This window comes from Hirundo rustica, chromosome 2 (assembly GCF_015227805.2).
Source record: "Hirundo rustica isolate bHirRus1 chromosome 2, bHirRus1.pri.v3, whole genome shotgun sequence".
Classification (NCBI taxonomy): Eukaryota; Metazoa; Chordata; class Aves; order Passeriformes; family Hirundinidae; genus Hirundo; species Hirundo rustica.
Genome location: NC_053451.1, coordinates 108912204 through 108939436, shown reverse-complemented (window position 1 = coordinate 108939436; position 27233 = coordinate 108912204). Strand labels below are relative to the sequence as shown.

Sequence of the window (27233 nt, the reverse complement as noted above, 5' to 3'; positions counted from 1 at the left end):
GTGGCAGTGGCTGTTGGATTAACTTACTATATAAAAAAAAAAGTATTTGAAGTTACACAGAAGATATTAAGATTTTACTTCTGACAACGAAGAATCTAACAATTAGGATTAAATGTAATTTTAAGGGATTCTTATTTTAATGCTCTTGATATTATAAGTAATACAACTGGTGTGTTGTGTATGATTTCCACTAACGTGCAGCTCCTTCTGTCATCTGGTTGTCTACTGAGACATATTTATAGTAAGTAGAATAAATTAATTACAGAACCTTGTAATACAAGGATGTAATTCCATCTAGTAAAAACCCCTGAATTGGAACCTTGAGATGTTTGCTATATAAGGGAAGCAAAGGTAAGTAGACTTTGCTGGTGTGTCAAAGCTTTTCCCTAGGGCTAACGTCCAAAACTAAGAAAGATTGTTTCATTCTTCAACAGCTTGAAGCTTTTTCATTCTTCAACAGCTTACTGGGCTGTTTTTGGCTATCACAGAAGGGAGTAGGATTCCTTCTACTTTTCATCTCCTTCCCTTTCTTTTGTGTGCATATGTCTCCAAATGAGCAGCATGTTTTCTTCCACAGTAATTTCAAGCAAACTACATACCTGCTTGGCTGTTTGGTTTGGGTTTTTTTTTTTTTTTTAAGTAAGTAGAGCCCTAAGTTTTTAATTTTAAACACATTTTTGTAAAAATCTCAATGTAGTTATTTGACCTTTTACTATTAAAGAAACAACGGAAGTAAGAGTTCTCTAAAAAATATAAGGAAGATCTTGGTGTGAGTGCAGTATTTTTTTCTGTATTTACAGAGGACAATGTGCTTAGTCAGCTGTTTCTTTCTTCTACAGTTAAGCGCCACTTTCATAATTTCAGTCCATTCTGTATTGCAGAAGCTCCGTTAGGATCAGTACAGTTCTTTGCTGGTGCTGGAATGTTCCTGTGACAGTCACCAGATTCACCTGGGACCGAACAAGATGTAATCAGGGCCCAGAGAACTAAAAAAATACCTTACCACAGCTTGATAGAAAACTGTTCTTCCCTAGTTAAACAACTTAGCATGTCCTTTCCCACGGCAATCTGGGAGAAATTAGCTGAATGAGAATGCTGTATTGATCCCCCGGAGCTGGCAGAGGACTGGGAGCCTTTTTCAAACTACTCTAGGGGTTTTCTTTTTGGAGAAATCAAGCTGGCTGTCATCTTGTAAATGGCACTGTAAGGCCCTCTCCCTTTCAGAAAGAGAAAGTTGCTTAAGCTTAAAGAGCTTTGCTGTCATTACTTTATCCTCCAGGGACTATCTCTTTGTGTTTCCTAGTTACAGGAGGAAGGGGATGAAGGACCAATTGCAGAAGCATCCATTGCAGTTGGCTTGCTGCTCTGGCAAGCAAGGAGGGATTTTCAAGACTTTCTTTAGTGTTGGAGACAAAGCACTGGGAATCTCAAAATCTTTTTGTGAAAATCTGAATCAGTGCTTTATTCTACTGATTAAAAAGAAGTTTGTGCCCTGGAACTGCAGTTCTGCAAATTTTAAGCAAAATGTAACGATAATTTGAAATTGTTGGTTATTGGTCCGAGCAGTGTAAGAAACAGAAGTGATTCTCTTGCAGGTGTGGTAGGTCATGGGCCATTACTGGGATTGGAGTGTCAGGTTTGTCTTCCAGGGAGACACTGCCATTTCTTTTTGGTTCCTGCCTAAACTGCCATTTCTCTCTAACTTATGTGTCTGGCAAGCAAATCTGAATAGTTGGAGAAAAAATATATTGCTAGGCTGGAAATCCCTGAGGTGCTAGCCACAAGGTAAGGTGGGAAATATGATTAATAAGGGCAAGGAACTGAAGCCTATTCAGCCAATGTTGTAAATCTGCACTTCATAGTTGTACCTGATTGCTCTTAAGAGTATCTCATTTTTTCCTGTTAAAACTGAGTTGTTCATTGTGCTAAATATTAATAGTAATAGAAGACATAGTTCTTCCTAATAAAAAGGATCAGTATTGAAAGAAAAGGAAAAAAAAAAAAAAAAAATTAATCCAGCACTTTGCCCTGCCCCTTCTTCTCTTATGTGTTGTTCACAGTCTTCCTCCAGATTCTCACCCACTTCGGTTTTCTTTTCTGTATATTTAATTTAGTAGCAGTAAATGTTGTCACAATCCAAACTATACCTATTTGTTTTGCTTTGAGAAAAAGTGCAAACCTGCTTGGAAGATTTATTTCCAAATTCCAAACTCCTTGATTTTATGGGCAAATTAAAACCCCTACATTAAGTTCAACATAAGCCTGTGTTACATAACAATTAAAATTCTCATTGTGAATCCTGGACAGTTTTCTTAGAAGGAGTTCTCAGGGGTTTTTTATGACACAAAAACTTCTGTAACTCCCAGAGGCTGCAGTTGCAGAAAGAAATAGGCCAAATGTACATAATTCAAAAACTTTTTCTGGACTTAATGTCTCACAGTGCCTGATTAATGTTTCTGTATGACACAATGGGGTGATAAAGACCCTAATACTCTTACTGCTGTAAACATGCCAACAGAGTCATTATGTGCCAATTAACGTGACTATGTGTGCATGTTTAAGAGATGGGCAGCTCCATCATGCTGCCCAACTCTTTATGCTAAAAAAAGCACCCAAGGCTCTCTTCTGTGATATAATACTGAAAAGATTTATAGCTGTGAATTTTCATACCAAAGTGGGTCTCTCTAAAACATCAAAATATGAGTTAGGAAAAATTCACTTCGTGAAATACGCAATGTGAATATTCTGCAGAGCTTTGTACATCGCTTTGCTTTAGTTAGTTTATCTACAGAGAAGTAAAATATACCTTATTAAGTAGCTAGGTCACAGTAGCAGTGGCAAAATATGGACATTTTAATCAAATCTGTTTTAATATATCTGACAGTTCAATTAACAAGTATTAACTAAAAATATCTCGAGTGGGACACATAATAACTAAAAGCTAATTGTAACTGCTTTGAAATCTCATATTTTTCTCTTCATAATTTGTTATGCCTAAAGTCTAACTATAGTTCTTTAGGATCATAATTGCACATTGTTTTGCAAGAAAGTAAAAGTTATTGTACTCAAATCAGAGAATGGAACATGTTAGTTATAATATTAAACAGAGCTCTAATATCTCAATATAAACTTTAAATGAATGAGCAAACAAACTTAAAATGTTGTTATGACTCAAAGACTGCTAATCTAAATACATATCTATTCTATATATAGAGAGAATAATATGTATTCTACTAATTATTTTCTTTACTGAGAGTGAATAAAGATTGTTAAAATGAACATGCCATTTTTAAATTAGGCTTATTTTTAAGTTCCATTTCAGAGCTTTTATTCTGTGGATAATTCTTACTGTCCAGTGGGACTGACATATGGACTATATGAAAGATCAGAGACTCATAGATATGTGAGCTTCTTTTCTCTGATAAGCAGGCGATGTCTCTTCAGCTTCTGTTGATTCTTGCTGTATTACTGTATCCCCAAAGACGAGATTTCTGGTTAGCTTCTGTGTTCTAGAACAAAACAAAACTAACAAAAGAAAAGGTCTTTGAGGTAGGAGATAACTGAAGACAGAAACTGCATTAAACTTACCTGTTAGTGTCTTAATCTGCATGACCTTAGAGTCTGTGTCAATTATATTCTGGTTTTTTGGTTTTGTTTTTTTTTTTCCTCTTGATTACTGAAGAATAGGATGTGCAATGAAGACTCTCCACTGCCCACAAAGATTTATGAAGGCCTTTGCAGCGGTGGCTGACCATGTAACATTGTACAAAGATGGCCTCTATCATCATCTCAACAACGTCTTTGAATTTATTGCTTGCTTGCATAATTTGAACTACTTTCACATGTGTTTTATTCTTTGAGATCAGTGATGAACAGACAGGATGATGTATTTGGGATTCTTTATGGGACCCAGAATCACAGACTATCCTGAGCTGAAAGGGACCCGCAAGGATCATTGAGTCCAACTCCTGGCCCTGCACAGGGCAGTTCTAGAGTCACATCCTGTGCCTGAGAGTTGTACAAACGCTCCTTGAGCTCTGTCAGGCTGGTGCTGTGCCCACTGCCCTGAGGAGCCTGTCCAGTGCCCAGACACCTTCAGGGTGAAGAACCTTTTCCTGATATCCACCCTAAACCTTCCACATACAGAATAGCCACAATTTATGCTTCTGAGAGTTACCTCCAGGACTCATAACTGTCTTCTGGAAGAAGTTATTCCATCCAGTCATTAGAAACTTTCCAAACTGAGTTGGATCAAGTGGTAGAACTTCTTCTCTATTGCATGTTAGACTAGAAAAGAATAGAGATAATAACCTTCTGATAATGGCCTTTGTAGGCATCTGTGCATTGTTTAAGTTCTCCATATTACAATCATATTCATTTAGCCAAATTGCCTTTTGCTATGTATTCATGAAGTAAGATCTAGCTTGATAAATTTTAATTGACAGTGTTGAAGGTATTTTGTTATTCACAAGACTAATATATATATGATATTGCGAACTTTTTTTTTTTTTAAATTGTAAATTAGTGTGTATAATTTGGGTATCCTTATATATGGAGAATATATATTTGTACATATACATGTTTATATATATAAAATCCCTCATAATCATGCGACCAATTTTTTTTTAGGTTTTAGGTGGTAGTAGTTGCCATTGGTAAGGTAACTTTTGCCATTCAGCTCCTTTTCAAAAAAACACATTGTATTTTTCCTGTTTATCCTGGACATTGCAAATGCTTTTTTTCATCACAGTAAATCATTATTCACGGAATAGGTGTGAGGTAAAAAGCAAGCCTTCAAATGCCACTACTGTGAAAAACCTTATTAATTCTAATGATACTGGAAAATATTCTATCTGAGCATAGTATAAATTTTTGTTTGTTTTTCTGTTGTACTAACAGGTGGCAGAATTATTTGAGACGTTTTTGTTAAGCACAGAAAAGATACCGTAAGGTGTTTAATCTAAATAGGCTCTTTATGACTTACAAATATTTTCTGCTTGATAGCAGTATGATGTACTCTTTCCTCTATCAATACCGTTTTCTCTGTTTTTCCATTCTTTAAGTCATGTAAGTCATCAACATCTTAGTTTCAGAAAAAACAGAGCTGTTTACTATATGTTACTCTTACCATAACACCTAGTAACTGTTACTTGGACCTAAGTTTCTTGTCTCAAATGAGTTTTCCAAATTAAAGGAAAAATGGGTTTTAAATGAAATTTTATTGTAAAGTTAAACAAACAAGCAAACAAACAAACAAACAAACAAACCCCCATCACTTATTAGAAAGGTTTTTAACCGACTGAAAACCTGTAAAAGACAAAAAAATACCTTGGCCAATACAGGCATCGGTACTGTAAGAAGATAATGCTAAGTGCTCTGATATTACTATGATTTTCAGTGAAACGAGGACATCTAATTTTCCAGTATATATTTCTCTACACATCTACCACACCTTAAACAGGATAAATAACATCTTTGAGGCTCAGGGAGTCAACAGCCAGCATTAACCGGTATCATCCGTCTTCTGTTATTCTTCCTGCTCTAAAGCCACCATTGTAAGGGCATATCAAGATAGGCAGGGGAAACATAAGATTGAACAGGGCAATTTTGGAGGATAAAACATGTTATTACAGGTTGAACTAAGAACTCTGTCACTGGAAATCATGGGATTTAGGCACGTCATAGTAATTGCAGGGGACTACTGAGATGACATCCTGTAATATATACTTGGCACTTCACATACTTAAGCTCTATGCCACAAATTCACTGTTTTTTGGGTTTTTTTTTATTTTAATTTATGAATTATGATGGTAATTTGAGGAATTTCTGAGAACTTATTTCCCCCAACTGGATATGATTTTCCAGCTCTCTATAAATCTGGGTCTTGCACCTGTCTCTGTGTTCAGGCTGTGGAAACTATCATTGAGCCTTCTCCCAGATGGGATCTGGACTGCAGCAGAACCTGGGAAGCAGAATGGGCTGCTGGATTTCACTGATATTGACTCAGACTCTGTCCATGGGTGTTTTGTTGGGGTTGGGACCAGCATCTTGCTCTGCTCTGTCTCACACCAAAGAGTGCTCTGCATTTGGTTCAGATGAAACCCAGGTGAAGATCATCTCTCCAGGAGCTTGTCCAGTGTGCTCCAGCAGTTATGGACACTTGGTCAGTGGAATGTGGATGTAGCTGGGCAGTCCTTGGTAGGACATGCATCCTCTGTGCTGTCTGCCCCACCTTCCAGCCACCACCCTGGAGTCACAGGAGCTGGGGCACTGAAGGACAGTGGAAATGCTTGCTCAGTGTTTAAACAGCAGCATGCAGGCCAGTTGAGGCTTCCAGCTCTGGAGAGCTCCAGAAGGGATGCCTGAGAGTGTCAAGGTTGGGGCAAGGGGCTGCAAGCAGAGACCTCTCGCAAAGTTTCCACGATACCTGAAAGAGGAGAGAAAAGCTGTCTCTGGCTGCTGTGGACAGACTTAGAGGGTAGCCCAGGTCGAGATCTGAGTTGAAGAATGGCCCTGAAGCTCTGAGCAGAAACCCCAGCTGAGGTTTCTCACAGTCATTTCTCGCTAAAGGCCGATGACAGCTCATGCTGCTGTGCCACATCAGAACTGGCCTTAAGGAGGTCAGAGCCCCTGGGGCAGGGAAAGGAGGAGAGCATCACCCTGACAGTCAGCAGTTAATGTGATTTTTCACTCATATTTAATTTTATCAGATGGATGCAACCATAGGGTGGGTGATAGTAACACACTGCATTATGCTGGCTGTGTGCAGTGTGCACTGTCACCTTTGGAAGGATGAAATGTGCATAATGCTCTTCACATGCAGGCAGAAATACTGGTTTGAATTTCCGTAAAATTGAGCCACTCTTTGTTCCATGTAAAATTTTTGCTTTGGGGTTTCCTTATCATGCTTTGATGGTTATTTTTCAGAAAGTTATGAAATTTGTGGTTTTATTACCAATTGCATGGATATTTTTAATGTACAAGAGAGTTGCAAAATACGCTACTTTTTCACCTAGGTCACATTTAATCAAGCATTCTCTAGGGAGAAGTTGTTACCTACACTTAACCCAGGTGTTGAGGCAAAGTTTTCTAAAATACATGATTTCATCTCTGTTCTGATGAAGGAAAACTTTATAGGAAATAAAGAATTGTAATTCTGAAGTTCATATGCCTAATAAATAGTTTTGGTTAGCCTAGAAGTAGAATGTATGTTTTATAAATTATTCTGAGCGATTCTGCACAGCATCCATTAGAATCCAATGCATTTGCTGTGTTATTAATTGTAAGTAGTTATTAAGTTTATTGCTCTCTCATGTATAATAAAAATGGATTTGTGTATGCCTAAAAACCAACAACGACTGACATGACCTTGCTTTTTCTTAGCTAATTTAGTTGTCATTTTCTTTGATAGAGACTGAATAGTATTATATCAGTAACTAGGAGGAGAAGAATAATACAATCAATACAATTCAATGTATCAAAATATTTTTAATGTAATTGTAATGTAGAATGTTTTTAATTTATGTCATGCTGCAGAACCTGCTTTCTGGGAAGAGGAGAGAAATTAAATTTTGAATTGATGAATGCCATTGCTATGGTTGTTTTGGTTGCAGTTCATTATTTATTTGGTAGTTTATGGGTGAAAGACAGGCTGCAAAGGTGTGAACAGAATATGTAGAGCTAAATGCTGATCCAGAATGGACCCACAGCAAAACTTCAGATCATGATCAAGATATAGCAGTGTCAAAAATGAGATAATCACCTTCAGTCCAAATGCAGAGAGGATATAGAAATTAAATATAAACTAAGAACCCACATGAATTCTGTGAAGTCAAATTAAAACATCAAAACCTCTGAAAATGGGTTAACTCTTTCTTTAAACAATTCAATTGTAGAAGTTGCTTGACAAAAACAAGATTTCTTATTTTGTTATCTATAAGAATGACCTTAAATAATAAAGTTAATGCTCTCACATTCTAATGCATAATTATTTATTCTACTTTGATGTTTTGTGTATTTTTTACAAGGTGCTAATTGTGCTGAATCAAGCTGACAAAACTGCAAAATTTTTGGGTTAATATTAGCATAATCCTGCAGTACACTGTTTAGCAGCAGTATAGAAATGAAGTTTCTTCAAACATTGGGACTGTTTTTCCCAATATGAAGAACAAAACACGTTTCTTACAATAACAAAAGACATAAGTCATGTCTTTTAGGAACTTGTATAAATAATAGCTTTCTTTTTCTTGTGGGTCAATTGATTGTGAAGTTTTGCTGAACCAGAATCTATTGCAAAAGAGGGTTTCATAGTTTATCAAGGAATGTTACCAAAATATCTAGGAATTAGTTGAAACACAGATGCAAAATTAAGATCTGGTTTACAATAACAAACCAATAGCCTTTTGTACCCCATCTTATATTTGTCTTTCCTGTTCTTAAAGGTCTTTCCTTTCACCTTTGCACAGCTTCTTAAAAACACCAGTCTTGTGACACAGAGCATCAAGTGCAATCCCATTGTGCAGTTTAGAGTCCCACTGACAGTACATCCAAATTGGCATTTGTAAATCTCTGAGCAATATAATGTAGTATGCTACCAAAAATTTTACTTCTAGAAGGTCAGGTCAAAGTGTTCAAAAGAGAGAAAGGAAGGAAATGACCAACACTTTTATGGCTTAATGTAAATTGTGTTGTGTACGTACCCTAGCAGTTTTCTTTGGTTCCTTTTTTACATTCTTGCTCTCCGGAGGCAAAATAAATCCATTATGTACTAATATGATAAAATGAAATTGCTCCCACAAGCCACTGCTTAACGTGGTCCCTGCTGGAGCGTGGAAAAAAAAAAAAAAAAAAAAATATATATATATATATATATATATATATATATATATATATATATATATATATATATATATGAAATAATTGGGCCAGTGTGGCAGTTGTTCTTTGCTTATCAACCCAAACATGCTCAAGACAGAGGAATAAAGCTGCCTTATTGTCAGAGCCCATGTACAATGCTTATGTGCTTTGTGGCGTGTGCAAGTTGTACATTCTCATTCAGAACCTCCTGCTTGGCTTCAGGGTGTCTGTTTGCACCTTGTTTTTGAGGATGTGCTAAGAAAACCAGAGAGAAGGACACATCAAGAAGGAAATAGTGCCCAGATTTCAGACAGTCACCCACTATCCACTATTAATGGCCCCACAAAAGCCACTATTTTGGCTTATGCCTGTCAGAGGGAAAGGGTTTGAGCAGGTGAAGACACAGATGAATGCCTACACTGGGGTTTTTTTAGCTCAGTGACTTGTCTCTGATGGCAAACAGGGTAAGGTAAGGGTGTGCATAGCCTTTAATTTTCCTCTGCTCAAAATTGTGTGCTTGGGGATTCCTGAGGCACTTTCTGAGTTCTCATAGTCCTCGGAGTACTGCTCCCTAACAAATTTATTTTCCATTATGCTGTGCCAAGGCTTCAGCAATTTAGATGTTCAGCGTTGGTAATTAATTAGGTTTCTCCTTTTGTGGGTTTTGAACTTACCACCTGGTAACAGGATTGTGCATGGTAAAACAAGCAAACAAACGAAGAAAAGTCTCTTTATTTCTAGACTTTAAAAAGCTGTTGGAAGGAGTATCGTGTATAAGCAGACGTAATACAGAGCTTCAACAAGGGAAACTCTCAGTTATACTCAGGAGAGGTGTCCCATAACTTCCTAGTGCAGGAAGCTGCTTGATGATGTTCAAATGGACCCACACCTGCCACTGCAGCAAAAATTACATTTTCTCTTTTCATTGTAACAGTATTTAGGTATTTAATCACTGCAAGAACCTTGAATTTTAGTTGCCTGGTCTGCTGATAAAGTCTACCTGATTTTTTAATATTTTATCATGGTTTATACTTATACAACTATTGCAAATTTTGTTTTTCTTCTCTTTATGACTGTTATTTCCCAGAGCAAAAGAGGGAGGAAGAAAGTAGGCTGATGGAAGATTCAGTTTGCAATTTCTGGAATGCAAATCCAATGATATTAATATCAAGCCCTACTGAATTTTTTACATTTAAGCTTCTGATAAGCTTCCCGTGATGAAAAGAGTAACTTTGCTTTGTGAGGAACAGAAGGAAAAATGTTTTAATGTAGTGTCCAAAAAGAGAGATGATTCTGGACCAAAAGAAAAGGAATTTTATTTTTATTTTTTATGAGATTTTTTTTAAAGTAATTTTTTTTCCCCCTTGTAACGCTGAGTAAGGTAGTTAAAAAACAAACAAAAAAACAACAGCACACAAACAAACAACCCAAAAAACCCAAACAAACAACTCCCCCACACCCACCCCCCCCACCAAAACAAACCTGTCATGTGCCCTTCAATTATGGTTTGACAACTTTGAACAATAAAATATGTTAACCATGATAAATTCAGTCATTTTAATAAATAAGTTAGATGAGTGACTACAGTATTTAATCAGGTCAATAGTCTGCTTATATTTTCTTCTAAAAAATGAAAAATCATCAGTAAAATGGAAAAGGCTATCTGTATTCCCTCATAGTAATATAATTTTGTTTGGTGAATTAAACTCCTTAACATTCAAATAATTGTATAGTTTGCCCATATAGAACCAGATTAACTCCTAGAGAAATAATTGAGCATCTTTGTTTTTATCCTTTAAATACACCCTAAACCCTATTATAATCCTGTAAAGGAGGATTATTAAACTAAACAACAGTAGCACATTTAATGATTATCTTCTAACAAATCATTCTGGCTAATCTCTGATTAGTGATTACATTTCCACACCAATCTAACATACAAGATAACTGAATTTCTTAAGATGCAGGCTATCTGCAGACCCCCCTTTTAATCTGTTTTATAATATGTCTTCATTTCATTTCTTTAGTATTTGGCAGTGGCCAAGTCAAACAGTTCTTGAAGCAAAAGATCACTCTGTCACTGTAGACAAAAACAGGTCAGATCTTCCCAAAGTGCTGGAAGTACTTATCTGGTCTTTTTGTAGTGAACTGTAGACTTGCAGACATGGTAGTAATATTTTTCATCATTGTTTATTGTTTAATTTTTTTTTTTAATGTTCTATTTTTTCAATCATCCTTTTATTTTGGGACTTTTTGTTATTTCTTTGCATCATTATTGTTATAAAGTAAACTTTTTACTCAAAGTAAAAAATAGGAGAAAGGTCTTGTTAAAGAGTCCCTTTGCACAATGGAAATGGAAATTCACTTGAAGACCATTGCATTTTCTTAAAAGAATTTTCAAATGGATTAAAAAATAGATTTGTGGTGCATTTGCTTATTGATAATTTCACTTCAGAGGTACTGCCATATTGCCATTTGCTATAACTATAATAAATGCTAATATATTATACCATCAATATATTACTGATTTTAACCTGAGACATCCAAAATACAACATTATTTTTTTTTTCTCTATAGTCAATAAATAAAGTATAAATAGATTGTTATTTCATCTCCTTTTATACTTGCAGACGGTTTGACAAATCTTTGGAAAAGTGGCAGATTTTTCATGCTGACATGAAGAGATTTAATCATTGGCTAAGTGAAACTGAGGAGAAGCTGTCAAGAGCACAGATAGAGGCTGGAGACGTGGGGCTTGTGAAAACCAAGCAATTTATCCAGGTATGATTTGATTAGCCTATATCCTGTTTTTCTGTGGGGTTTAAGAAATTTGCAGCTGTGGTTAATCTGTATAGTTTTGCAGTTCATTTAAGGCGGATTTCTAGTGGGCAGTGACAGTTTTGTTCAGATGTGCCTGCTTTTCTGGTTAACTACAAATTTTCACTAGCTTGTTATAAGATACATTTTTTAAAAGAATTAAGATATGAGATGACATGGTATATTGTGGTATTTTCATAGTTAAGTATTTCTTTGTTGTTTAATTAAAGTGCTCTTAAATTTCTATACGGTATTTATGACCAGCAGGAGTATCAGACTTTTAAATTCTTGTGGAAGAAAAGTAATTAGCCATTGAGCTGTACAAGAGATATTCCGTGAACGATGTCTTGCAAGTGTTGCTTATTTTGCCTGTTTCATGTTTTAATCAAAGAACCTGGAGGATGCTTGTATTTGTGAAATGCAGTGTGACAGAATAGCCACTTAGTTGCTATGTGTCCAGTTCCAATTTGTATGCTTTTCATCTTCCAAGCTCTTTGAGCATCATAAGGAAAATAATAACTCTAGTTTCTTGGTAGTTTATTGCATTTCCCTCTTATGTGATTCAAATGGTAATGGGCATGAAGAATTAATTCCAAACTGATGTTTTGGAAGTAGATAGTTTCAGCTGAATAACTTGACCAAACTCTGGATTCACGTTAGAAATTGCTACTCGTGCAAAAGAAAAAAGTGCTGTTAAAGTAATTGACACTTGTACATTTCAGTTGCTGGACTGAATTACTTCATTTCAGGTTGAAAGAAGTTAGGTCTGTCTAACATTAAAGCCAGACTTTTTTTTGATTGCAACACTAACCTACTGCTTGGCCTATAGTTTAAAAAATAAATCATGTCATCTGAATTTTAATATTTCAAGTCAACTTTTTAGAGATTCACATTGTTATTTCTTGACTGTAAAACTGATGAACTGAAAAGGAAACAAAATTGTGTAGTGCAAGTATGTATTAAAAAAAGGTATAACTGTTAAGTAACACACTAAGCTGAAGCAGTTAAAATAGCAATTAATAATACATTTTCTGCACATTACTTTCAATGCTTTGAATACTGAAGAAACGTGTCTAAGATCTGATTTACAAAATAGAATGTCATCAAGGAATTAAAGATGCTTTTTGCTGCATATGTAAAAGATAGTAGAGCTTATGTGTATGTTCTCTGACACTTCAACTCCTTTTCTCAGTCCCACAATTTGAAAAACATATATATTACTAAAGTAAGATGTGTTTCTAGGTTGACACAAAGGTGTTACAAAGTCTTACCCATTCTTCTTTGCTTTGCCTGTGCACTGTCACCTTTCTTGGCACTATTCTTGGATCCTTGAGCAGTTTCAAATGATGTTTACAAAAAAAGAAAAAAGTTTGTCTCATTTTTTTCTAACCCCTTGCTAAATCAGCATTCTCCCTCGGAGGAGCTTGATTTTTGGGAGTGCCCAGGTGAAGGTAAGATGTATTATAGATGTTAAAAATGCACTGGGTGTGTAGCACATTTCAAAATCTCACCAGATTAGAAGCATTATTTTCTTATCATCATTAAGAAAGATGTTCATCCCAAACTGAACATCACACTGAAAGACCCTGAGATAATGTTGTGTTATGCAGAAACTTATATTCCAGTGCAAAAGACTGCTTCTGTTTTACATTCCTCTTTGACCTAGCCTCCTTCCCAATTGTTATCCACTTATTATTTTCATACGCAACATATGAGAACATTTTGAATATATGTTTGCAGAGTGTCCTCTTCTTTTTGACATCCTTTTCCTTTCTTCCCTTCTCTCTTATGTTAGAAATCCCATGAACTCACGAATTTGTCACTTAAAATTTTCATTTAGTTCAGTACAACAGACAAAAGTACCTTTCTAATGCAAAAATATTCCAACTAACCTCAAGAATGCAGACCCAAAGTTAGTTAACATTTATTTGTGACAGAATGCTTAGTCTGAAGTTGCACTGTTTCCATTCTTTTCATTGCTTCTTTATTTTGCTGGGTCTTGTTTCAAAAATGTTAGGCTTCTGTGAAGCTGACTGAAGAGATCATTAGAATTTCCATTAGGGAAACAGTTAAAACAGCTGAGCGTTCTGATTTACTAGAGTAGCAACTTGTTTTATTAATGAGATCGTGCTGCTTAGTGAACCATATTCAGAATTAACAGGATTTGTTTGAAAATGCTATACAAGCAAGTGAATAGTCTGGTACTTAAGAAGGAACTGGCTTAGAAAAAGAAAAATATACAAAACCTTCAGATGTGTAATACTGTTTCTGAATCGGACTACTTTGGAAAAGTAAAAATTAATGTGTTCATTAATATTCAATAAATACATAGAGTAAAATGCTTATATAAAATGAAATTGTCAACAGTATGATTAGATGATTATGTTAATAGTGGTTAAAATGTAATTACATTTTTCAGGTGTATTTGGGGAGGGCAGGTGTGTTCCTCTTTGCTGCATAATGGCATGGTATTAAGCAACATTATGTATTATAAATAATGTGAATGAAATCTAAGAATAGTTTCGCTTCAGGTCATGAACTCTTAAATATTCTTATTGTGAATTTTTCACTAGACTTTCTGAGATGGTGTTGAGAAGAAATATGTCATTTCAGTTTTTAAGAAATTGTAATTGACATATTTTATGATTAGGAGACTCAAGATTAAAAAGGATATTTCATGGATAGCACATCATGTAATCCCTTTGAAACATATCGGGCTCTGTCCTTAAAGTAATTAAGGATTTTTTTTTTCTCTCATTATTGTGATAGAGAGTTTATTCTGTCTCTTTACTCCTTAATTCTTGGCAACTGTAACATCTTCAGCTACCTGCATTTGCACTTAGTTTGTTTATTTTGGTGCCAGGACTGAGCTGCAGCTCAGTTTTATCTGCTCCTTGATGTTTATCCCCTTCTGTTCATACAGGCTGCAGTCATTTTCCCTATCGGACCATGTTCAATACACTAAAGCCACAGTTTTCTAATCTGCTTTCACATGGTAGCCAGATGTACTGGCTTGAAGGCAAAACCAGCGAGAGACTCCAAGTCAGAAAAAACAATTTAATAGGAGAGGGAAAAAAAAAAAAAAAAAGTAAAATAAAATAAAACACATGCAATGGTACAAAAGATCACTGACAGAGTCAGAATACAACCTGAAACCGTGGTGGTGGCAGTCCAGATGAAGTGGTCTTGTTGAAGCAGTGTTCTTGCAGAAAGGTCTGGTAGCTCTTGTCCTCTGGGAGTCCAGTGGGTAAGGCTGCCTGTGCTGTCCCAAGGCCCCGATTATATCCAGGTGGGAATGCTTGGCTCCTCCCCCTGGGCGGAGCATCTCACAATGGACTGATATCATTTTATCAGTTTTGCAATGGGTCCTTGATTGCCTATTAAACAGAGATAGCTCCTGGGGAGAGTTATCTATGAGTCATGCAGGACGGTATTGATGGGCCATTAACAGAAGATAGTCTGGAGGGAGGGGGCACGGGAAACAGTGGTGCACAACAACATTTCATGTAGATGGTGAGAGAATACATACTTTGGGCACATTTTACATTGTAACCTAGGACATAATCCACCCCTTATTCTATGACCATCTACATCATACCTAAATTAATACATTCTTACAGCTAGATAGATAAATATACACATATACAGAATGAAACCCTACACTCAATTCTCACTTAAAATTAGATCTCCTTGTGGTACACAACGGGTTTCCCCATCTTTCTGCATTACCCACCAAGTGGAACCAGGTCCTTGAGCAAAAACAATCCCACGGATGGGTCTGCCTTTGCTTGATGTGGGATTAATCCAAACAGTTTTTCCTAAGATGCCTTTCATGTGTACCACAGGGACTTTATCTCCATCCACTGTGTGCAAGGGTTCAGACTGGGCAGGACCAGCTCGATTGATTGACCCTCGAGTGTTGACCATCCAGGTGGCCTTTGCTAAGTTCAGTTCCCAATTTTTGAAAGTCCCCCCACCGAGCGCCTTCAGGGTAGTCTTAAGTAACCCATTGCACCGTTCAACTTTCCCGGCAGCTGGTGCATGATAAGGGATGTGATATATCCATTCAATGCCATGTTCTCTAGCCCAGGTGTTTATAAGGCCGTTCTTGAAATGGGTCCCATTGTCTGACTCGATTCTCTCAGGAGTGCCATGTCTCCACAAGACCTGCTTTTCAAGGCCTAAGATAGTATTCCGAGCAGTAGCATGAGGTACAGGGTAGGTCTCTAACCATCCAGTGGTGGCTTCCACCATAGTTAGCACATAGCGCTTGCCTTGGCGGGTTTGGGGAAGGGTGATGTAGTCAATCTGCCAGGCCTCCCCATACCTGTACTTCAACCATCGTCCACCGTACCACAGAGGCTTTACCCGCTTGGCCTGTTTGATTGCAGCGCAGGTCTCACAGTTGTGGATGACCTGTGAGATGTTGTCCATAGTAAGGTCCACCCCTCGGTCACGGGCCCATCGGTATGTTGCATCTCTCCCCTGATGACCAGACGCATCATGGGCCCAACGGGCTAAGAATACTTCTCCCTTGTGTTGCCAGTCTAGATCCACCTGTGATACTTTCACCTTGGCGGCTTTGTCCACCTGCTCGTTGTTGTGATGCTCTTCATTAGCCTGACTCTTGGACACATGTGCGTCCACGTGTCGAACCTTAACGGTCAGCTTCTCTACTCGGGCGGCGATGTCTTGCCAAATCTCAGCAGCCCAGATGGGTTTCCCTCTGCGCTGCCAATTGGCCTTTTTCCAGCGGTTCAGCCATCCCCACAGAGCATTAGCTACCATCCACGAGTCGGTGTAGAGATAGAGTCTTGGCCACTTCTCTCGTTCGGCAATATCTAAAGCTAGCTGGATGGCTTTAAGTTCTGCAACTTGACTTGATCCACCTTGTCCTTCAGTAGCTTGTGCAACTCGTCGTGTGGGGCTCCATACTGCAGCCTTCCATTTCCGGTTAGCGCCTACAATTCGGCAGGAACCGTCAGTGAAAAGGGCATATTGTCTTTCAGTCTCCGGTAGCTCGTTATACGGTGGGGCTTCCTTGGCACGTGTCACTTGTTCTTCTTCTTCTTCAAAAGATAATCCAAAAGTCTCACCTTCAGGCCAGTTAGTTATAATTTCTAGAATCCCAGGGCGATTCGGGTTTCCAATACGGGCGCGCTGTGTGATGAGGGCAATCCATTTGCTCCATGTGGTGTCAGTGGCATGATGCGTGGAAGGAACCTTTCCCTTGAACATCCATCCCAGCACTGGTAGTCGAGGTGCCAAAAGCAGCTGCATTTCAGTGCCAATTACTTCTGAGGCAGCTTGAAGTCCTTCATAGGCGGCTAAGATTTCCTTCTCTGTGGGAGTGTAGTTGGCTTCAGATCCTCTGTAGCTTCGGCTCCAGAATCCCAGTGGTCGGCCCCGAGTCTCCCCAGGCACCTTCTGCTAAAGACTCCAAGACAGGCCATTGTTCCCGGCTGCTGAGTAGAGCACGTTCTTCACCTCTGGTCCCGTCCTCACTGGGCCAAGGGCTACCGCATGAGCGATCTCCTGCTTGATCTGGGCAAAGGCTTGTTGCTGTTCAGGGCCCCAGTGGAAATCGTTCTTCTTGCGGGTGACCAGGTAGAGAGGGCTCCCAATCTGGCTGTACTCAGGAATGTGCATCCTCCAGAAACCTATGGCGCCTAGGAAAGCTTGTGTCTCCTTCTTGCTGGTCGGTGGGGACATGGCGATGATCTTATTGATGACCTCAGTGGGAATCTGCCGCCGTCCATCTTGCCACTTTACTCCCAGGAACTGGATTTCTTGGGCCGGTCCCTTCACTTTACTTCGCTTAATGGCAAAACCAGCTTTCAGCAGAATCTGGATGATCTTTTCTCCTTTCTCAAAGACTTCCCCTGCTGTGTTCCCCCATACAATGATGTCATCAATGTACTGTAAATGTTCAGGAGCCTCACCCTTTTCCAGTGCAGTCTGGATCAGTCCGTGGCAGATGGTGGGGCTGTGTTTCCACCCCTGGGGCAGTCGGTTCCAGGTGTACTGTACGCCCTTCCAGGTGAAGGCAAACTGGGCCCTGCACTCTGCTGCCAAAGGAATGGAGAAGAAGGCATTGGCAATATCAATGGTCGCATACCACTTTGCTGCCTTGGACTCTAGCTCGTACTGAAGCTCCAACATGTCTGGCACAGCAGCACTTAGTGGTGGGGTGACTTCATTCAGAGCACGGTAATCCACAGTCAGTCTCCATTCTCCACTGGACTTACGCACTGGCCATATAGGGCTGCTGAAAGGTGAACGAGCCTTGCTGACCACCCCTTGGCTCTCCAGTTTCCGAATCATCTCATGGATAGGAGTCACAGAGTCTCTGTCGGTGCGGTATTGCCGTCGGTGTACTGTTGTTGTGGCGATTGGTACCTGTTGTTCTTCAACTCTTAGTAGTCCCACAGCACAGGAGTCATCTGAGAGACCAGGCAAGGTACTCAGTTGTCTGATGTCTTCTGTCTCTACAGCAGCTATCCCAAAAGCCCAGCGATATCCTTTTGGATCTTTGAAGTATCCATTTCTGAGGTAGTCTATGCCAAGGATGCATGGGGCCTCTGGGCCAGTCACGATGGGGTGTTTTTGCCATCCATTCCCGGTTAAACTCACTTCGGCCTCCAATACAGTCAGCTGCTGGGACCCTCCTGTCACTCCAGAAATAGAAATGGATTCTGTTCCTACATACCTTGATGGCATCAGGGTACATTGGGCACCAGTGTCAACCAAAGCCGTATATTTTTGTGGGTCAGATGTGCCAGGCCATCGGATCCACACAGTCCAATAGATCCGATTGTCCCTTTCCTCTACCTGGCTAGAGGCAGGGCCCCCCTATTCCTGGTCATGGTACACGTTGCTTTCTTCCTGTAAATATGTTCCTGAGGTCCCTTCAAGTGGATCAGTCATATCATTCTTCTTATACTGTCTGGGGTTCTGTGCCTGAGAGACTGGAGCAATGTTGGCTCTAGATGAGCTCTTCGTGGTAGGTGTCTCTCTCTTCAGTTCACGTACCCGGGCTGCTAAGGAGGAGGTGGGTTTTCCATCCCAATTCCTCATGTCTTCTCCATGTTCCCGAAGAAAAGACCAGAGGTTACCCCGTGGAGTGTATCCTCTCTCCCTGGCTGGTGGGTACCTGCTCCTAATGGCAGAGACTCTTGTTGGTTCTGGCGAGATGTGGTAAATTTCTTCCTTAAGTTCCTTTTTTAGTTTCTGATGGCCCTCTTCAATCAAGCTCCGGACTTGCTCAGCCAGCCTTGTTTCCACGGATGAGACATGGGTACGAAATGGGGCGGTGACAGTATCCTCATAAATTCTTAGTTTATTGACCAAGACGCCCACCTTGTCCTCACCTTCCCTCCATTGCAGCGTTGCCAGGTAACGGGAGTACATCTCTGGTCCAAGCCGTGCAAATCTCAACCACATCTGCGATGTGCACTGGACATCATCTGGGCTTTTAGGAAATCTCTCGTCTTCTGAGAAAATGATCTCCAGCACAGCCAATTCCCTCAGGCATCGGGTACCTTGTTCCATTGTGCTCCATTTTCCTTGGTGCACCTGGAGGTCTTCTTTACAAAGGTATCTGTCCCTCACACTTGTTAGCAGTCGCCGCCAGAGGCTGAGAGTTTGTTGGGTTCTCCCGATCCCCTGGTCAATGACCACATCCCGAGACAGCGATCCCAGTTGCCTGGCTTCACTTCCGTCCAGAATGGTGTCATTGGCTGCAGCGTCCCAGATGCGGAGCAGCCAGGTTAGGATGGACTCGTTTGTCTGGCGGGTGAATTCCCTCCGCAGGTCACGCAGTTCACCCAGGGATAGAGAGCGGGTGATGATCTCTGGCTCTGTCTCTTCTGCTGGGTGCGAAGGTCCTGCCACATCCTCATCAGTCATTATGCGGACTGATTTGCTCTTTGATTTCTTCTTCTGAACAGGGGCAACTGCCACTGGTTTAGGTTGTTCTGCTTCGGTGACAGTTTGTGTGGAGATGCTGATGGCACTTTTGGTTTCTTTCTCCTCTGTGACAGCTTGTGTAGACACTGACACTGTTGCTTTGTTTTTGGTTCCTTTCTCCTCTGTGATGGTCTGAGTAGATGCAGAAACTGTTGCTTTGTTTTTGGTTCCTTTCTCTTCTGTGACAGTCTGCATAGATGCGGTTCCTGTTTCCTCTACGACAGTTTGTGTAGACATGGATGCTGTTGTTTTGCATTTGTTTCTTTTTCCCTCCTCCTCAAGGAGACGCTGCACCACCCCATGTAGTGTTTGATTTCTAAACATGGTGCAGGCCGTGCAGAGAAGGCAAAGCAGAACTAACAACAATATTATGCTGTCCTTGGCACCTAGAGAGAACTCAATACTTTCGAAAACTGCTGTGCCATACCTAAAAGACTGGAAAAAATCATTCTTTACCCCTCCCCACAGGGGCTGGGTGCGATTATTGAGAGCCCAGATGTAGCATTCTGGACCAGGACAAGAACACAAAATAGAGTATATATTCCGAATGATGCTCATTGCCTCAGAGGTTATCATACAATAAACATAATAGACCAATACAGCAATTCTGGTACCATACCCTGGTCTACACATGAGCATTAAGACCGGCAAATACTGCCCCATGTGTGGGAAAATGTAGAGAGCTAGGTATAAGATATATGAAAGCATGTTGAGCATCATAGCGGACAGCTGTTTCTTTTTTCCTCACTACAAAATTGTAATTCTGACTTTTCTCAGTACCTCCTGCCCCACGTTGGGCGCCAAAATATATGTACTGGCTTGAAGGCAAAACCAGCGAGAGACTCCAAGTCAGAAAAAACAATTTAATAGGAGAGGAAAAAAAAAAAAAAAAAAGTAAAATAAAATAAAACACATGCAATGGTACAAAAGATCACTGACAGAGTCAGAATACAACCTGAAACCGTGGTGGTGGCAGTCCAGATGAAGTGGTCTTGTTGAAGCAGTGTTCTTGCAGAAAGGTCTGGTAGCTCTTGTCCTCTGGGAATTCAGTGGGTAAGGCTGCCTGTGCTGTCCCAAGGCCCCGATTATATCCAGGTGGGAATGCTTGGCTCCTCCCCCTGGGCGGAGCATCTCACAATGGACTGATATCATTTTATCAGTTTTGCAATGGGTCCTTGATTGCCTATTAAACAGAGATAGCTCCTGGGGAGAGTTATCTATGAGTCATGCAGGACGGCATTGATGGGCCATTAACAGAAGATAGTCTGGAGGGAGGGGGCACGGGAAACAGTGGTGCACAACAACATTTCATGTAGATGGTGAGAGAATACATACTTTGGGCACATTTTACATTGTAACCTAGGACACCAGACAACTTGTCTCTTATTTCCTGTGCTTATTTCTCTTTCTGGAGCATGAGTTCCCAAAATAGCACACTATTACCCAAACTGAAATACCATCTGTACCATCAACAAGGTAGCTCAGGTGCTGGGTTTTGTGGTTGTATCTTACCATGGATGAATGCTAGAATAGAATTTTCAGTCATCTATCTAAACATTTATTTCATTTCCTTCTCTTCTGATCTGCCTTGCAGCCTCGATCTACATTCCATTCCATATGAGGAAAAAAAAAAACCAAAAACAAACCAGCAAAACCCACCATTTATGCTAGAAACTAATGCTAGGTTAATATACAGCAAATAAGCAAGGAAGGATTAGAATTGGGGTATAAGGGGGCTTGTGGTGTCACAGGTGCGTGATAAAAAGCTGCAAAAAGAGGAATTCTACAATAGTTTAAGAACTGGGCTGTGAAGTTACGTACCTAAATCATTACTTGAGAATTTGAAAATATTTTTATTTTAATATAGACAATTTTGAATATTTGTTCCTTGCATTGGTTTTAAGAATTGCTCAATGGCCTATATTTAGTATCCAACTGTGGGTTGCAAGTTTGACTTCATTTTATTAAGTGGTGCAGTTTCAATAGCGCAATTATGAAGTTCTGGGTGTGAATTTTGAAGAAATTCCACTGTATTCATGATGTTCATTTATTGTGACTGGTCAATGACGAGTATTTTACTTTTCATAATTTCACTGATTCAAAAAATATTCCTATTATATCATTATTAATTTCTCAAGCTTTTGTTTGTTTGTATGTTTGTTTGTTTTCATTTACCGGCATAAATATCAAGGATATGTTTAATTTTTAAGGTCTCAGATGACCTTAAATATTGGATGATGGGCCTTATCACTTGTACTCTACCTTCCAAGGATACCCTAGTTATAGAAATTGCTCTGTAAATTACAGATCTCCAACTGTTCCTACATTGAACTGTCCAACAGTTACAGTTTTGAGTATTTATCCCTGCCTGCAAAAGGCTTGTGAGTGACTCGTGCCTTCTCTAGACCTCCTTTCTGCTGCACCATGCTGTCAGGAACATCATATTTTCGCCTTGTAGATGTTTAGAGTAAGAAGATATCAAGAATCCAGGCTTCAGTGCTGAAAGCTATGGTCATGCTAATAATTTCCCTCTTTTATATCTAAATTGGATTATATGGATGTTGATGATTTAATAACCACCAAATTTAAGCAGTTCTTTCTGGAATAGAGCACAAATACAATCAGAGTAGAGAGGAGAAAGAAAAAAGTTTCAGTGCTCAAGGCCACGTATTTTCTACCATGAAAGGGTGGATAGTTTGCTCTGTTTCCCCCCAAATATAAATATTGTAAAAAATACTTTTTTATATATTTGGCTTTTTGGCTTTCATATGTTAGATTTTGTATTTTTACATTTATTTCCTGCTTTACTGAGTGATAAAGGTTATTCCAATAATTTCTCATTCTCCTTATTCCAGTTTGGATTCAAATGGTTCAATTTTGTTCCACCTGCCTCAATTTTGACTTGTGTTTTTTGGTGACAAGAGATATTGTCAGAAAATTTATAGAAAATGCTCTGGTCAACGAGATTTCTATTGCTCCTTAGTGACTGTGTAAGAGAGAGAAAATACAGAATTTGGAGTAAGTGAGAAACCAATTTAGTGTTGTTTTAGAAAAATATTTAATTATAATAATCAATAAATTATAACAATCAATATACACCCTAAAATGTCCTTCATATTGCAAGGATATGTCAGGAAGGATATATATCTGTCAGGAATGTATTATTGCCTGATCTTTTTTTAAATACAAAAAAGCTCACTATCCCTTACTATTATGTCAAAAAGAGATTTTATAGTCTTTATTTTGTTTCATTTTATTTTTTAATGTTCTCCTTAACAATTTTACACAGTAAAAATTAGTACTTTGACTAAATATCCTGAACTAGGCACTAAAATGATGTAAGCATGATTGCCAGCATACATGACTCCTGTCAGTTCTTACTTACATATTGCCTGGATCATTTATTCAGAGATCACTGCTTTTCTTTCTACTGAGTATCACCCTCTTATCAAACACGTCTGAGTGCAGAATGCTACTGCCCCTAAGAAAGAGAAGACTCAGAGACATCTCAGGGATTTCAGTCCTTTGTCCAGTTTCTAAGGTCTCAGTGGAAATGTTTCAAGTAGTGCACATGAGCTCTGCATGTGACACCTGGGCCCTAACTGAGCAAAAATCTTCTTTTTCTGGTTTGAGTTCATCTCAAAAATAACTTCATGGGCCATTCTTGACTGAAGTTCTATAAGCAGTGGAAAGACTTCATTTTCACTTAATTCCTAGTAAAATAGTTCCTGCTTCTTCCTTGCACTAAGCGAAATATTAAATAATACTGTGATATTTACAAGTTAATTTCTGTATATATATAAACCCTTAGCCTTTCTTTTACTGTTGAAAGACTCCTCACCTTTGTTTCTGCTACTAATGGAAGTGATGAAATACCAAAGTAATTTATCCCAATTTTGTAGTGAAAATATTTTCTTATTATTTCAAGCCATAAGAAGTATTCCTTCACAAATAAATCTGTTATTTAATTCTTCTTTATTGCACACCGTGCCTAATTTACAGTATCCTATTAAAAGTTTCTAATTAATTTATTGTCACTGGTAGTAGGACATTAAAATGTCTGAAGGCTATGGGAAATAATAAATTTTAAAGTTGCTTATGTGATTTTGCCTACTCTTGCACCATTAGGTGACAATTTGCAGCTTATATTTAAGTTTTATTGTAAATCATGGCATTGTTTATTCTGAAAATAGAATTAAATCTTGTTAGTTATTAATTAGGATGCATTTTTCAAACATTTCATTATGAAAATTTTTGAAATACCTGCTAGCACACAGATGTAGAGTGGCATCATATTTATGCCTGAGTAGAATGAATAAATGTGGGTTTTTTTCCTCTGTCTTGGAGAAAACAATGTTCTTGGACTGGATCAGTCTTGGTGGTACCTGGCTATAACAGCCTCACTGTTTGGGGGAATTTATCCTCACCAGTTCAAGTGAGTGCTGGTACATGGGGATCTGGGGAAGAGATTGAGGTCTGTACCTATTTCACAAGTTTTTTTGGTGTGTGTGTTTTTGTTTTTGTTTTTTTTTGGCTTTTTTTTTTGTTTTTTTTTTTAATATTAAAAAAAGAAAGGAAATGGAAGATGCAATTTTTTTAAAATCAGTGGATTTATCTTGGTGTCAGGGCTAATCTGGGCATCATGCTTTTGTCATGGTATAGTCAATCGGACCATGTCTTGGGAGGTTTGGGAAATGAGTGACACAATGAGTGACGACTTTGAAGGCAGGTGATATTGGCTCTTTTGCCTCACAAAACATTGGTTTGCTTCCATAAGTCTTCCAAAAGTACATCCTGTATTGCATCAGAGATCACTATGACATATGATTAAATCTGTGGGTATTGATGCAGAGATGTGAAGATAACTTGTGAGACTTGACAGCCTGGGAGTCTCTAGGCCTGGCCATTAAAAATGCTTGCATGAAACAATCAAGGACGATTAAGACTCTTGGGGAATAACTTTCTGTACATATTAATTCTATAAATTAGTACAACTAGGTCTTCCTGGGACCCTTTTCATGAATAGTTTTAATAATCTTATTTAGAACCTTTCATCCCAACAGATTTTGCAAGCTCTATCCATCACATACAAATTTTCATTTCCATCTAAAGCCATAAAATAAAGCCCTGTAGTAGTCAGGCTGGATGAGACAGTAGGTTTATGTTGTGTTGCTTCAAAAAGTGAACTGTTTTAAAAGAACCACTCTGCATTATAAAAATCTGCATTATGAAAACCGTAGAATTTATGCAGAGCAGAAAACAAAGGATCAGCATCTCCCTTACACTGTCAAAAAGATTACAAAAATTCAAAGAGCTCAATCATTAGAAATTAAAAAATCCAGAAAACTGGAGTAGTTGTTTTCAGAAAACTGCTTTCTTTAAAACTAGATATGTCCTGCTAAAGAGTTATCAAATACTTTATTACCAACACTTACTTGTAAGAAAATCCTTTAGAGAGAGGCTATTTCTTTCTTTTATGCTATTTAAAGCTCCTGGAAGATTTTTTTTTTTTTTTTTTTTTTTCTCACATCGTTGCTCACATCAAGTTGTGTATGCAATTAATTTTCTTTCTAAAATTAAAAGCTGGAAAACAAAAAAATGATATTATTTTAGTGAAGATTATGGCAGAAGTTCAGGACAACATTAGATATTTATGAGAGACATTTTTGATCTCAGTTTTGTTTGTTTGTTTGTTTTTCTATTATAGTTCAGCAGACAGCAAATATTTTATTTTTCAGTTTTCCAAAAATAAATACAATACAGATATGCTGTAGCTTCTTATTCAAAATCTAGGCTTTTGATGGGTGTAAAAAAACCCCAAACCTATATAAACTACATAATTTTTAAAATCTTTAAAATCTGTTTGACTTTTCACAATGCAATTAAGACCACAATAGGAAAAAAAAAAACAAAAACAACCCAAACTTTTATTTTATAGGTCTAAGTATTTTGCATTTGCTGAATATCTTCTAAATTCAAGCTATAATTTTACCCTGATTCTGGTTACAAGGAGAAATAATTTCATTGAACGATTGAAGGATATGTAATATATTGTGGAGTGTGGCAATTTCCAGTTTATGCATTGATTGGAACAAGAGTATAATGGACTGTTGTATTCATCCTCTGACTATATTAAACTTTAGATGTATATATCTCAGAATTTTGCTGATTTCAAAATTGCTTCTTGAGTTTTGTTTTGTTATTTTAATAAAGACAGCAAACCTTTGGCATACATAAGGGACAGACCTGTCAAAAATGCTAGAAGGGAAAGAAGAAATGAAAGAAAACATATTCTGAACAGGTTTTTCAATATACAATGACTGTATTAGAATGGCAAATGTTTCTCAGTTTCACAGTATTATGTGTCTCACCATATCCCCCCAAAAAGTGACAGTCAAAATTAATTATTTGTCATTTCTGTGGAAGTGTAGTTTAAAAGAAGATTTATAAAGGTGTACTAAAACTGGGCAAGGTGCTGCTACTGGGTTGTTATTACATATTCATATAAATATTCAGGAAACAATTTTCATATGTAAAAAATAATATTTCTGAATTTCAGGGTCCTAAGATGAGCAGAGAATTCTATAAATGTTAATTTTCCATTAGTGTGGTGAAAATGGGAACTGTTATTCACCTGTGTTCTGTAAGAGTTCATACAAGTTTTATTCTACTGAAACCTAGAAATAGATGCCAATTATTTTATATAAATTAAGTGATCAGCTTTATTTATTTATTTTACGTTCTTTGATAATGTTCTATTTCCTTCCATAGCAAGGCAAGGTGATTCTCTACTCCCATGTAGTGGGAAGAACATATCAATGACAACTACAGCGCTTCCCCCACCCCCCACCCCTTCTTTTTTTCTTTTTTTTCTTCCCCCCCCATTTTTTTTTTCTTTTACTACATTATCTGGCTATTTATATCTCATTAAGCTCATCCTGTGTTCCGTGATTGAGTCACTACAGTTGTCCTAAATTCTTCCTTTAACAGTTGTTTTTAAAAGCTGAATTGGAAAAGATCTGTTCTGTACATTGTATGTAAATAATTTAATTTAATGGGATGACTTGCTAATAGGTGTTTATGTGATGGTTCTAATACTGTTATTAGAAAATTAGAAAATTGACTCCTTTAAGAAAAAAACCACAAATATGAATATTTTGTTATGACTGTATTTAAGACTTAGCTTGTGCCTTCAATGGCAAAAAAACCCACAAAAACATTAACAAAACCAAAAAACACAACCAACTAAAAAACCTCACAAAGCTATCTGATTTTGTCTACTTAACTTTCCAGAGAGTGAGATTCTTTCTGAATTCACCCAGACTATTTAGAGCTTTTTGTGAAGAAATCTAACAGAATTCTAAGCACAAATTAACATCTGCTCTGAGTGAATGAGCATTTGGTAGATGTTGTTCAAGAGTAAAGTAGATCTCAGGAGCAGCTCCAATAAGACAAAGTACTGTAGCGTTTTCTATTAGACTATAAAGGCTTCAAGGCAAGGATTGTTTGTAATTGCAAAGTCTGTTGATGTGGGGAAACCCCAGTTTTAGCTGGGTTTTCTCTCAAGATCTCAAAGCCAAACTTTGCATTTA

The 27233-nt window shown here is 38.1% G+C and overlaps 1 protein-coding gene across 7 annotated transcripts in view; it reads left to right on the top strand.

The window, feature by feature from the left end:
• DMD (dystrophin) overlaps positions 1-27233 on the top strand; it is a 1060860-nt gene that overhangs the window by 498366 nt on the left and 535261 nt on the right. For all 7 annotated transcript variants that reach the window (XM_040088691.2, XM_040088709.2, XM_040088718.2 and 4 more), the window contains one exon: positions 11487-11637. In XM_040088691.2, the coding sequence (XP_039944625.2) occupies positions 11487-11637 (151 nt within the window). The remainder of the gene's footprint in view (positions 1-11486; positions 11638-27233) is intronic.